We start from the raw sequence: 14,754 nt of genomic DNA on the forward strand, positions 1-14,754 counted from the left end.
GAGGTGTATGGTAGGGTTGCCAGGTGTCCGGTTTTGAACCGGTCAGACCGGTAATTTGCCCATCTGTCCGGTAAAAAATGAGAGGTAATACTGTATGTGACCGGTGTTCTCCCTCTCTGAACGGGCAGCGCGAGTGCTAAGGCTGGCGCCACGGTGCCTTCGCCCGTGCGGAGGCGTGCGCGGCCGCGACGCGAGTCACGCGGACATGTAATGTCTTTTCAATGACCCAGACGTAATGCACAAAGTTTCGGGGAAATCCCTTCTTCAGGTATAAAACACGTACGTGTCTCAGCGGAAGAAGGGATTTCCCCGAAACGTTGTGCATTACGTCTGCGTCATTGAAAAGACTTGACATGTCCGCGTGACTCGTGTCACGGAGTTTGAGTGCCACAGGATACTGTCCTCTATTAAAGTCCATGGAGGGATTGCTGCGGGGAGTCTCGCTTCCCTGCTTGGGCACCAACCGCCATTTTGAAAGTTGTACAATTGCGTCCGCCATCTTTGGATCCTTTGCTGTTTGAAATAAAGGGAGTCGTTGGTATGTTACAGGTAGTCAACTCCCGTCCCCCAACAGATCAGGTTTTCAGGATATCCCTGCTTCAGTACAGGTTGCTCAATCAGTGCTAAAGCAGGGATATCCTAAAAACCTGACCTGTTGGTAGCCCTTGAGGAACGGAGTTGGCCACCCCTGTGTTACAAGCTTTCGACCCTCTCAGCGTACCAGGAAGAAGGACCATGACAGGTTGGAAAGCTTGTAACATATCAACTACTTGTTGGTCCAATAAAAGGTACCGTACCCCCTCCTCCCTCTGCCTCCTGTGTTACTACATAGCAGAAAGGACCAGCACGGCCCCCCGCCCTTCTTTGCGGGTCTAACATCACTCCTACAACTCTACTATATTAAAGATTTAGTTAACTGTTTGCATTCTATTTGAGCATACCGCCACCGTGTGGTCAAATTATGAAAGACATGCAAGACAAAACCAGTATATAACAGCAATAATAACCTGTTATTATTCTGTGCTACAGAAGCCTGCAATGCATTCCAGAACCCCCCCCCCCCCACCTAACTAAACGTAATATATATATTACAGGATTGGAACTGCGGGTCCTTCCTGTTTTTTAAAGGGTATTTAAATGGCCGTCAAATAGGAAGCCGCCACCGTTGATGTTGCAGTTTCCTATTCCCCCCCCCCCCCCGAGTTCTGGCAGCCATTTTATTTTCCCTGGAGAAAGATTTAAACTAAGTAACTGGTACCACTGGTATCAAGGGAACTCGGGGGATCCACAGAGCTAAAAATCAGTCATGGTTCAGCTGCAGCGGTTCCCATGCTGTCCCAAAATGGAGACAAACAAGAAAAAAAAACAGATGGCTGTTTTAAACACGGAACAACACCATATTAAAGATTAAACGTGTATCCGTGTGTACTTACTGTACTGGGTCACGGAACCGCTGGATCCTTCCTTGAAATAAATTGTGTAGTCAGTAATAAATCCCATTTGTTCACACAAAGGAACGTCAGACCACAGGATAAGTATCTTATCTCCAAAAGATGTTTGGACTGAAGCACTGGGACCTCTTATAGGTTCTGTGGGATACATATTTATATGACGTTATTTTCTGCAGAGGTTTAGGAGTGTAAGAAGAAGGGAAAAGCTGGATGCATGAGTTTTTATTCCATTTCTAAATACCAAATCCAACTACGTTGTGTAAATTACGCATAGATCCAGGAGATTTCAGGTATTGTGTAAATTACACATGGACATACTGTAGAATTGATCGTGCAGTGTATGTGAACATGATGTAAAGATCTAACAGGGTCCAGTTGTGTTTGTGTGGATTACGCATGGATCAAGCATATTGTGTTGGATTTACGTCTGGATTCAGAAGGATCTGGTGGTGTTTGTATGAAATATGCCTGGATCGGCAGGATCTGGTAATGTTTGTATGAAATATGCCTGAATCGACAGGATCTGGTGGTGTTTGTATGAAATATGCCTGGATCGACAGGATCTGGTGGTGTTTGTATGAAATATGCCTGGATCGGCAGGATCTGGTGGGTGTTTGTATGAAATATGCCTGGATTGCCAGGATCTGGTGGAGTTTGTATGAAAAATGCCTGGATCGGCAGGATCTGGTGGAGTTTATATGAAATATGCCTGGATCGACAGGATCTGGTGGAGTTTGTATGAAATATGCCTGGATCGGCAGGATCTGGTGGTGTTTGTATGAAATATGCCTGGATCGACAGGATCTCGTGGAGTTTGTATGAAATATGCCTGGATCGGCAGGATCTGGTGGGTGTTTGTATGAAATATGCCTGGATCGGCAGGATCTGGTGGTGTTTGTATGAAATATGCCTGGATCGACAGGATCTGGTGGTGTTTGTATGAAATATGCCTGGATCGGCAGGATCTGGTGGGTGTTTGTATGAAATATGCCTGGATTGGCAGGATCTGGTGGAGTTTGTATGAAATATGCCTGGATCGGCAGGATCTGGTTGGTGTTTGTATGAAATATGCCTGGATCGGCAGGATCTGGTGGTATTTGTATGAAATATGCCTGGATCGGCTGGATCTGGTGGGTGTTTGTATGAAATATGCCTGGATTGGCAGGATCTGGTGGAGTTTGTATGAAATATGCCTGGATCGGCAGGATCTGGTGGAGTTTGTATGAAATATGCCTGGATCGACAGGATCTGGTGGAGTTTGTATGAAATATGCCTGGATCGGCAGGATCTGGTGGGTGTTTGTATGAAATATGCCTAGATTGGCAGGATCTGGTGGTGTTTGTATGAAATATGCCTGGATCGGCAGGATCTGGTGGTGTTTGTATGAAATATGCCTGGATCGACAGGATCTGGTGGTGTTTGTATGAAATATGCCTGGATCGGCAGGATCTGGTGGGTGTTTGTATGAAATATGCCTGGATTGGCAGGATCTGGTGGAGTTTGTATGAAATATGCCTGGATCGGCAGGATCTGGTGGGTGTTTGTTTGAAATATGCCTGGATCGGCAGGATCTGGTGGGTGTTTGTATGAAATATGCCTGGATCGGAAGGATCTGGTGGGTGTTTGTATGAAATATGCCTGGATCGGCAGGATCTGGTGGAGTTTGTGTGAATTATGAATATACCTTGGAGTATCTGAGAATTGATGAGAATTTTATGTATGGATCATGCGAATGTTTGTAATATACTGTGCATATTAGAAGTACATACAAAGATCACTCAATCAAGGTTACTAGAAAAAAAAGTCGGTGGACAAACCAAAGTAATAATGTTAATAGTTCCGATAAACTTGATAGTTATGTTTTGAAAACCTGTGTTGGCGGATACTTGTGTATAACATACTGTGTCTACTATAACCAGGACATTTTATAAACAACATTTTGAGAGAAAAAAATAGATTCAAATGCATTCTGGAAATGGGGATTTGTCCATTATATTCGCTTGTGTAATGTATATGTTACAACCACAATGCTGGTAGTGGAAATGTACTGTATATTAGTGCATTACAATTTACTTTATAGTGAGCAGAGTATGGGCACAAATGGGAAATTGCAGTTGATGAAGATACAAGTTAATTTACAAGAAATGAAAAATGCACCTTGATAAAAAAATAAAAAAAAGGGACAGCACCTTTAAGACAGTGACATAGTTACATAGTTACAAGACACAAGGAGACAGGAAATGTGTGCTGCTGTGTGTGCGCAGGGAGATACTGAAATGATAACTGCAGGAAACAGCTTTTCCACTGGCTTGAAAAAATCTGAATGGTTTTAGCCACATGACACACACACAAGTAGTCAATGTGGGACGCGGATCCACTCTCTCTTGCGCAGGTTACTTGTGCAGCTGTTGGTAACAGAGTCTGTGCGCTAGACAAATGCAGCCGGTTCCTGATGCAGGACGGTACCGGGTATGACTTTCCCCAGCACATAACCATATTACAAAGACTGTGACTCTCTTTATGTCATCAGGAAAGGGGACCTTCGCAATGGAACATCTTCAACCAAATAACTGGCTGTGTAGTCCTCAACCCCTCCGCTGCCATTAGGGACATTGCAAACTGGATAGAATCAGGGCTGGACTTGGACCTTCTGAGGCCCGAAGCTTATGTCACGTGTAAGAGGCCCCAAACATGAGAAATGTTTTATTCTGATTGATGGGACAATTGAAAATATAAACAGGAAATGAATGAAAGCCTTATACCAGCGTTGTTACATACAGAGATGGCGGAGTAAAGATAAAAGGAATAGTGTGTGTCCATTACATTAATTTTAATATTAAAATCTTTTTTTTCCGTGATTTTTGAAGAGCAAAGTTATTGACGATGTCTTCAAATGAGAAGCTACGAAGTTTGTCCCTTTCCATGCAGATTTTGCTTAGGGTGATATTCAGCGGCGAATTTAGCTTTCCACCGCCATTAGGCACTTGCCTGTGCCCGCCGCCTGTGCCCGCCGCCTGTGCCTGCTGCCCTGCTTCTCCTTCAGAATTCAGCATCAAATGACGTCGCAGACATCAGCAAAGTGCCATCACGTGGCGCCATGGTAACACGGCATCATGACGTCGCGACGTCAAGGTTGCCATGGCAACGAGGCGCCGTGTGACGTCGTTTGTGACGTCCGTGGCATAATTTGACGCTTGATTTTGACAGAGGGGTGGGCAGCAGAATGGAAGCGGCCGTCACACCACGCCCCCACCCAGAGATTAAGGAGCTGAACCCATAACCCGGAGGTAAGTGCCCCAAACCCGTAGTCTCCGGGTCAAACCTGATGTTGTAGCAACCCTGTAAACTGATCTGGCTTTCGCTGGAGTTGACGTTACTGGTAGCTAACCCTGGATCGGGCCGGGATACCCCGGGATACCCACATCCTCCAACGTTTCCCGAAATGCAGAACTGCATACAACCGACTGATTAAAAACAGCACAGGATTGTCAAAGTAAAAAAAAAAACATTACATGGAAAAGAATCATTTTTTTCTTGGCTAAATCTGGTTCTATTTTTGCACTAGTTTTGTACCCACAAAAATGTGATACAGAAGCGCTACGTCTAAAATCTACAAATATCTGTAATCTCGGGGCCTGTAACATACTGTTATCAAAATCCATAATGGACATTATGTCCCCGAAGGAAAAAGCGAATCCACAAAGCTAATTCTATGCAAAACCAACATGCATTAGTTATCTCGTTAGCATAGGCTTAAGGAGCGAGGGGGCAAACCCCATATTTCAGGGTTTGGATGTAAGTAACGCCACCTTTAGCTATGACCTTAATAACGTCAGGTTCAGCCCCTGCAGTACATATATATATATATGATATACGTCTTTTGCATGTCATTAGCACTAATTTATTTATTTATTTATTTATAACAACATGTTTTACCAGGAAGTAATACATTGAGTGTTACCTCTCGTTTTCAAGTATGTCCTGGGCATAGTTAATATGACAAATAATATATGGTTACAAATACAGTTACATAAATGAACAGGGTATACATTATATACAATATATTGCATGCACAGTTAGAGAAGATGTATATTATAGGCTTATGTAACAGTTACAGACCAGATTAAAATGTGAGACAGCCTTAGTTTTGAAAGAACTTAGACTGGTGGCGGATGTGAGAGTAGATTGTTCCAGTTTTGGGGTGCACGGTAAGAGAAGGAGGAGCGGCCGGATACTTTGTTGAGCCTTGGGACCATGAACAGTCTTTTGGAGTCAGATCTCAGATAAGTGCTGCATGTGGTAGGGGTGAGGAGCTTGTTCAGGTAGGTGGGTAGCTTGCCCAGAAAGTATTTGAAGGCAAGACAGGAAAGGTGAACTTTGCGCCTAGACTCGAGTGATGACCAATCTAGTTCTTTGAGCATTTCGCAGTGATGTGTATTGTAGTTGCATTGGAGAACGAAACGACAAATTGAATTGTGGAAGGTGTCAAGTTTGCTAAGGTGGGTTTGGGGTGCGAGCCATATACTATGTCTCCATAGTCGATAATTGGCATTAGCATCTGCTGTGCAATACGCTTTCTGACCAGCAGACTTAGGGAGGATTTGTTCCTGTAAAGTACACCTAGTTTGGCATAGGTTTTGGATGTCAGGGTATCAATGTGCATTCCGAATGTTAAGTGGGAGTCAAACCATATGCCCAGGTATTTCAAACTAGTAACAGGAGTTAGGGTGGTGTTAGCGTTGGTTCTGATCTGGAGCTCAGTCACTGGAAGCTTTAAAAATTTAGTCTTGGTCCCAAATACAATTGTTACAGTCTTGTCAGTGTTTAAAAACAGTTTGTTTTGGGAAATCCAGTTTTCGAGTCTCAAAAAGTCGAACTGAAGTACGTGTTCAAGGTCGGAGAGGCTATGGCCGTGTGCATATAAGATTGTGTCATCTGCATACATGTGTATTGAGGCTCCCTTACAAGCTGTGGGAAGATCATTGATGAACACTGAGAAGAGTTAGGGGCCCCAGAACAGAGCCTTGCGGGACGCCACAGGTGATATCCAGGGGGTTGGAGTTAGAGCCTGAGATGGACACATGTTGGGATCTACCTGATAGGTAGGACTGAAACCAGTTTAAAGCATGCTTCCCTATTCCAGAGCTCTGGAGTTTGTTAAGCAGGATAGCATGATCAACAGTGTCAAAAGCCTTTGCAAAATCTAGGAATACTGCACCAGTGAGTTGTCCCCGTTCCATTCCACACAGGATTTCATTGCAAACTTTTAGCAGGGTAGTTACGGTGGAGTGTTTGGGGCGAAAGCCAGATTGGAATTGGCTAGGGAAATTTGTTTTGGTATAGTAATCGCTTAGTTGGGAGTGGACACATTTTTCCATGACTTTGGATAGGATTGGGAGAAGGGAGATTGGCCTTTAGTTTGAGACAGTGTTTTTGTCCCCACTTTTGAACGATTGGGACAACTCTGGCAGTTTTCCAGTTTTCTAATGGCAATTATAGTAACGCAAGGGCTCGTTACGGCTGAATACAGCACTTACCGCATCGTTACTGAGGTTTGAAGACAACTGTAATTTAAGTTATCGCCTCGGTAAATCAGTAACGTGGTTCTGAGGATCCGGGCCTGAGTTCTCTCATTTTGCCTAAACTATAACATTAGCCCCACTGGTAATACTTTCAGGGGGATGTTAAGATTGTAAAACTTACTTGACTCCTGTGAAAAGCCGCAACCAGTGCTAGGTCTGCTCACTCCGTTACTGTATACGGCGTATAGCGAAATGTTCAGGCGACGTCCTGTCTTTATTTGGTCTGCAACACAATACACACATAAGTCACCACTCGTCTGAATCTGAGTATGAGCCACCACTCGTCTGAATCTGAGCATGAGCCACCACTCGTCTGAATCTGAGCATGAGCCACCACTCGTCTGAGCATAAGTCACCACTCATCTGAATGTAAGTGTGACTCACCACTCATCTGAATGTGAGGACGAGCCCCCTGTTTAACCCCTGTAGGTGCTGATGTGGCTCTGCTGATTGTTACATGAGGTTCTTAGCCCACAGTTTAGATTTGGAAAAGATAACAAGCAGTTTAAACTATTTTATGGAGCTGATTCCACACAAAGAAAACACAAATCTAATTAATGCTGCTATAAAACATAAGTAGCCCAGCCCCTGTAATATACACGTAGCCCCTGTAATACACACGTAGCCCCTGTAATACACACGTAGCCCCTGTAATATACACGTAGCCCCTGTAATACACACGTAGCCCCTGTAATACACACGTAGCCCCTGTAATACACACGTAGCCCCTGTAATATACACGTAGCCCCTGTAATACACACGTAGCCCCTGTAATACACACGTAGCCCCTGTAATATACACGTAGCCCCTGTTACAGATATATGTATACTGTGGACAATACAAAATGAATCTTCCCCACCTATCACATGGTGCGATAAGGAATGAGACACTGTCCCTGTTCTGCCTGGCAACACATGACAGGAGATATGGGATTACGTGTGATAACGTTGGCTGCATCTGTAGATAAGTTACGTATTTTACCTTCTATGTAAAAATGAGTCTCGTTCCTCTGAACTTTTTGCCATGAAACATTTTGCTGCTTCTCATCACAGGGAGCAGGAAGCCATTGAAGCACGAACCAAAGAACAAATTCATCTGTCTTCTCAGGAGGCTCCCATTCAACTAGTATTGATGTCTGAAGTCCGGATGTAATTGTCACATTTTGTGGTGCTGGGAAACCTATAAAATAATAACATTGACAAAGGTTTGTTGTAGTTCCCAATAGCAGCACCCAAAAGAGTAATACAGAGTGTGTATCATTTACCTGTGTACTAACACCGTTCAGTACATATATAATATCTATTCCTCCATATGTAAACATTGGGTCTGAAATTGAACCTGAAACGTGTCCTAAATCAAAAGCTCGAAATGTTTCACGATTGGCTTGTTAACATTCAAAGCCCGACATGCCCAGGCTCCCAGCTACCTGAGAGAGCTTCTAGTACCCCACACTCCTATTCGCTCACTTCCATCTGCAGGTGAAGGACTCCTAACAGTTCCCAGAATCTCTGTGACTTCCTTTGGCGCCCGAACTTTTAGCCACGCTGCTCCCACTCTTTGGAATTATCTGCCTCGTACAGGTGGAGAGGCCCCTCTCTGGGAATCTAGTAAAACAGGCTCAAGACCTACCTCTTTACCAGACAACCTGCCACTGATTGAGCCACCTGTGCTGAAGCAGGGATATCCTGAAAACCTGACCTGCTAGTGGCCCTTCAGGACTGGAGTTGCCCACCCCTCTGTTAACCTGAACAGAGTTAGGTGAATAGGTAGGGTGACCATACGTCCCGGTTTTTTGTCCCTTGTCCTGGTATCCCGAAATGTCTGTAAATGTCCCGGTTTTCTCGCAGCTTGCCGGCTGGGGCACACGCGATCGGAGCTTGCAGGTGGGCACATGCATAGCCGGCAAGCGCACGCGCAGTCTGCACTCGCCGATCAGCAAACTCTGATCACGCTTGCGCAGCTGGCAAACTCTGATTGCGCATATGCTGTCGGCGCTCGCTTTCCGCGCATGTGCGACGTGTCCCGGGAAGAAGATGGTCACCCTATGATTAGAGGGTGATATCACTCAAGATTCATCTGCATATTATTTGCATATTAATATCACTAATGTCCGTTAATAGTTTATAGCTATGCTCTTTAACGTAGAAAAAATGCGTTAATGTTACGTTATTGACTACGTAAATACAGCGCTGCTAACAGCTTGGCATTAACTACGGTTTCTAACTTGGTGGGGCTCGGTGCCGGGGGGGAGAGCATGGGGCTTCTCACCTTGTCTCCGGCACCTCCTCCCGCGGCGCGTACCTGAGAGATCTCAGGACTGACTGTTGGCGACTAGAGACGGGCAAATGCTGGGGGCGGATTTGGATCCGCAGCGGATCGGCCGGTTCCTTTGGTTCGCGGATTTCAGCGGATCAATCGCAAAAAGGGCGGTTCGCGTCGTGCGGATTTCTTGTTATTGTTGTTGCCAGTACACTCTGCGGATGCCGCAATTTGTGGACGGATTTTTAAGAATCCACCAACGAGTTGCAGAATCCGTGGATTGGATCCTACCAATCCGTCCACGGTTTGTATCCAATGGCGGTTTTTGATGAATCCGCGCGGATTAAAACCGACCAAATCCGTTTGCGGATTTTACACCGCAAAATGGATTTTTGGGGGGAAAATGCAAGAAAATCCGGGGGGGGGCAGATTTGCCCGTCTCTATTGAGGACCCGTGACCAGTCTACGTTCTGTGTGAGCGGACGCTGGCTGGAGGGAGATCAGTTATTGCGTGGAGGCCCAGGGACCATCCAAGTGAGAGCAGCAGAAGAAACTCGCACCGTCAGACGGGACCCTCAACAGAAGCAGTATAAAGGGTGCCGACGGGTTTTGTGAAGTACAGACATGCTACAATAATACGCAGTTAAGAGCTCCAACTGTGTGTCGGCACCATCACACTGGCCGTGATACCCAGGATTGGGCGGCCTCAGCAACAGACACTGACTTAAACCCACAAAGCGTTTAATGGGGAATGCTAAGTTACCATTGTTATGTGAATGTATATAGTGGTCCTCCTGTTAGGGATCATAAGGTACCAGACTGAACATTGCTACTTTCTTTATAAATACTCTTATACCATAAACACTACTGTAGTGTGTCTCCCGTTGTCTGACTTAAAACCACGTGTGGTATATCACATAGAGAAGGAGGACTCAGGAGGACTCAGGCGCCCACCCAGGAGCAGGTGCTAGTCTGGGGCGTTTAAGAGCGGTTACACTTTTATACTGTATCTCCATTCATTTCCCATGTAAAAAGTTGACTAAGCTGCCAGCACTATGCAAGAATAAAGTTATTACAAATAAATAAGAACTATAAGCTGAAAAATAAAAAAGTTCTAATTCTGTAACAACGACCACATTTTACATTTAGACAATAATTTAGATTGTAAGCTCTTCGGGGCAGGGACTCCTTTTCCTAAACGTCACTTTTATGTCTGAAGCGCTTCTTCCCATCATGTGTTATTTGTATTACTTGTTATTTATAGGAATATCACATGTATTACTGCTGTGAAGCGCTATGTACATTAATGTCGCTATATAAATAAAGACATACATACAATCATTTCCAGTTACACATCACAGTATTAACCCCTTCACAGCAATGTCTTGCAGGTCTCACTGCCACTGAACAGGTTAAAATACAGTGCAAACGACAGTAGTCACTTACCATTGGTATCAGCCTCGAGTTGTCGCACGGGGATATGACTAGGTGAAGATTGTCCGTGGGAATTGTAAGACGCAATGAAGATGGTGCCTATTCCCTCTGGTACTGCCGTGCTGCATTGCATTTCAGATTTGTTACACATCTGAATCACAGTCTCTTCTCCACCCTCTCTACAGAACACGTTATATCCCACGGTTCTCCCCCACGGGAAGTCAGGAGCAGTCCGCTGGGACACAATAAAATCACAGCAGTGAACAAGCTGTAGAGACTACATACAGATGTGTAGAAAGCTGGATCTGGTTTTATCACAACACAAACTAGACTACAACATGACACGCTCACTGCTTTTTTCTTATTACAGTCAGTCTTTTTAGGGGTTCAGGGGGGTCCCGCTGAGTGCACTGCTCCCATTTCCAGGGACTTCCTGGTTGCTGCTAAGTTAACCCCTATAATATCCCAGACAATAATACTTTGTCCGGGAGATTAAAATGGCCACCGGGTCTGTAACTGCAAAAAAACGAGTAAGTGCAGCCGTCGTCACCAATAGAAAGCAGCAGCAATATCGCCGGATAACGTCGCGACTTTCTGCTTGGGATCCCGGCAGCCTTATATGGAGTTTTATTTTGCAAGATACTACAAAACATTGAAAGTACAATTTACCAGTTACCGGGGCGTCCCTGGAACTTGGCGCAGAACGGATGCCTTTTAAGGTAAAAAAAAAAGAGGTCATTTTGGGTGAGATTGCTGCTTTATAGCCCGAAACATTATTTGGTTCTCACTACAATACCTTTGCTAAGTGACTCCTCTCACGTCACATTTTCAGCATCTGTTTGCAGTTGGGGCCTGCTGATCGATTGCTTTAATGATCCCAAAGGTGTTACAAATGCAGGGCGTGGCAGAGCATATCCCACATGTAGTCCCAAGGTGAAGGAGCAGTTTAATGTCACCTCTTTTTGGCCCAGATCCACAAAACGGTGCTATGCTTCAGCACGCCTTTACTGCCATTCATATGAACGTGAGCTGAGGCGTGCTGAAGATTAGCACGCTTTGTGACCTTGTGCAAGTGCCTTTATCACTCTGTTCCTCAGGCACCAACAATAGATTGTAAGCTCTTCGGGACAGGGGTTCAGTTTGCCTGCCAATTTACACTGCCAACGCTTAAGAAACATATATTATTATTCAGAATATATTGACAGGTCCTTATCTTCCTAAGAAACATATTATTATTATGAATATATTGACTGATCATTACCTGTATAAGAAACATATTATTATTATGAATATATTGACTGGTCATTACCTGTATAAGAACGATGACCTCCTGACTTCCGTTGGGATACACAGGACCAAGAAGCCTCCAGACATTAAACGTTCCAGAGGGAGCTGCAAAGTATTGCAGGTATTCATTCTTCTTATTAGAAACATACATGTCTTTATCATATGGATGAAAGTATTTAGGGCGTCATTTACTAAGCGATGCTACTTCCTGAGACACCTTCTGGCCCTGCTTAGTAATTATGCGCCTTTTCAGCCCATTCAAATGAAGATGTCTTATACAGTAGCACCGCTTAGTAATTATGGCCATTGAATGGGGCATTATGTGACTTCCAGCCCAGAAGTAATTGGATTCAAGAATATATATGAAAAGTGGACAAAATAAGTTTGCCCAACTTAGATTGTAAGCTCTTCGGGGCAGGGCCGCCTTTTATTAATGTTACTGTAATGCGCTTCTTCCCATTATGTGTTATATTATATTATTACGGCTGTGACGCGCTGTGTATGTGGCGGGCACTATATAAACAATGATATACATATACTGTATGTACTTTTAAATAAAGGAGCTGCTCTGGTGCTGAAAGAGACCGGTAACGCGCGTTCTACGTATGAAACATGTCGGCGTAAGACCAAACGGTTTGATATTGCAAAACCCTTACTAATCTCTCTTATCTCTGGCATTTTATAAAATCCCCCGCAAATAATTACAATTCTTACCCAGCCAGCGCCAAAGGAGGTCACTATGTTACGTGTGTGTGTGCGTGTGTTAGTGCGTGTGTTAGCGCGTGTGTTAGTGCGTGTGTTAGTTTTAGTGTGTTAGTGTGTGCGTTAGTGTGCGTGTGATAGTTTTAGTGTGTTAGTGTGTGCGTTAGTGTGCGTGTGTTAGTTTTAGTGTGTTAGTGTGTGTTAGTGTGTGCGTTAGTGTGCGTGTGATAGTTTTAGTGTGTTAGTGTGCGCGTTAGTGTGTGCGTTAGTGTGCGTGTGATAGTTTTAGTGTGTATTGTGTGCATTAGTGTGCGTGTGTTAGTGTGTGCGTTAGTGTGCGTGTGTTAGTTTTAGTGTGTTATTGTGTGCGTTAGTGTGCGTGTGTTAGTGTGTGCGTTAGTGTGCGTGTGATAGTTTTAGTGTGTTATTGTGTGTGTGTTAGTGTGCGTGTGTTAGTGTGTGCGTTAGTGTGCGTGTGTTAGTTTTAGTGTGTTAGTGTGTGCATTAGTGTGCGTGTGTTAGTTTTAGTGTGTTAGTGTGTGTGTTAGTTAGTTTTAGTGTGTTAGTGTGTGCGTTAGTATGCGTGTGTTAGCGTGTGCGTTAGTTAGTTTTAGTGTGTTAGTGTGTGCGTTAGTGTGCGTGTGTTAGCGTGTGCGTTAGTGTGCGTGTGTTAGCGTGTGCGTTAGAGTGCGTGTGTTAGCGTGTGCGTTAGTGTGCGTGTGTTAGCGTGTGTGTTAGTGTGTGTGTGTTAGTGTGCATGTGTTAGTTTTAGTGTGTTTGTGTGTGCGTTAGTGTGCGTGTGTTAGCATGTGCGTTAGTGTGCGTGTGTTAGTTTTAGTGTGTTAGTGTGGGCATTAGTGTGTGCGTATGTCAACCATAATAGCCATATCCCGTCATTTATTTTTTTAACCCTGCAGTACCACAAAGTGGCCACCAGATGTCAAAGTGACACTGGATAAATATAAAATAATTTAATGTAGATAAACCCTAATGGTCAAATCCTATCCAAATTGTGCCTGAGTTTCAACTATATAATAGGAGATGATGATTGATTGATTGATTTTTTTAGCACAAGGTAATACTATAAACTCAAAACACAGTGTGTTTTTTGGTTCCAAAATACTAAATGTAGGCGAGAAAAAAACATTTTAACTACTGTATGTATTTTGTGTGTGCACTTTTGAATATATCTTGACACAATTAACTGTGCTTTATAAACCTTACAACAAAAGTGGTAAAAAAAGATGTTAGCAAATAATATGATTTCCTTAATACATGAAATGTCTCTAATTGTGGATTTCTTGTTGGCACGAGCTGTTTCTAACCGTCTGTTCCCCTTGGGAATCAGCTCAAGTTTACATCTTAGTTTTTATTAGTTATCTAGAAGTGTCATTTTTTTTTAACGGATCATTCACCTGTTTCTGGAATTAAGTAGGGATGACTCCATCCGCTCCAATAACTCTCCCCCCTGGCCTCTCTGCATCGAACTCGCAACGCCTGGGCTTCCAGGCTGATCATCATTAAAAGGACATTGCTTTTGTTCAATACTTGTTCTTCAACCTAGAAAAAAAAATTTTTTTTTTTTTTTTTTTTTTTTTTTTTTTTACTGTCCCACAGCATTATATGTATGTATGTCTATATTTATATAGTGCCCACAGCGGTACTTAGCGCTTTACAAGAGAGACTATACAGTATAGCGAATAATAGGGCATTATATGGCAAGAAGTGTAATTACATCCACGTGTTGTTTCATTCTATTACATTTGGGTTTATAAAAGGGTTCTGGCTGGCACTGCTGAATACAGTGGGCGTGATATTTATAGGGTTGCCAGGTGTCCAGTATTGAACCGGACTGTCCTGTATTTGGACACTGTCCAGTAAAAAATTAGATGTAATACTGCACATGTGTGTGTTCGGTATTACCTCCCTGTACATGTATGTGTTCGATATTACCTCCCTGTACATGTATGTGTTCGGTATTACCTCCCTGTACATAGTGACCTGACCGGCTTGGGGGGCCGTGGGATTTCACTGAGCAG

The 14,754-nt window shown here is 43.8% G+C and overlaps 1 protein-coding gene across 1 annotated transcript in view; it reads right to left on the minus strand.

The window, feature by feature from the left end:
* The window catches only part of LOC142503308 (interleukin-12 receptor subunit beta-2-like), a 38,466-nt gene that overhangs the window by 9,677 nt on the left and 14,035 nt on the right, over positions 1-14,754 (minus strand). Inside the window, exons 7-12 of the mRNA XM_075615457.1 lie at positions 14,131-14,275; positions 12,036-12,118; positions 10,739-10,961; positions 8,015-8,212; positions 7,155-7,256; positions 1,434-1,589 (exon numbers count right to left, since the gene is read on the minus strand). Coding sequence (XP_075471572.1) covers positions 1,434-1,589; positions 7,155-7,256; positions 8,015-8,212; positions 10,739-10,961; positions 12,036-12,118; positions 14,131-14,275 — 907 coding nt within the window. The remainder of the gene's footprint in view (positions 1-1,433; positions 1,590-7,154; positions 7,257-8,014; positions 8,213-10,738; positions 10,962-12,035; positions 12,119-14,130; positions 14,276-14,754) is intronic.

This window comes from Ascaphus truei, chromosome 10 (genome assembly GCF_040206685.1).
Source record: "Ascaphus truei isolate aAscTru1 chromosome 10, aAscTru1.hap1, whole genome shotgun sequence".
NCBI classification, from domain to species: Eukaryota; Metazoa; Chordata; class Amphibia; order Anura; family Ascaphidae; genus Ascaphus; species Ascaphus truei.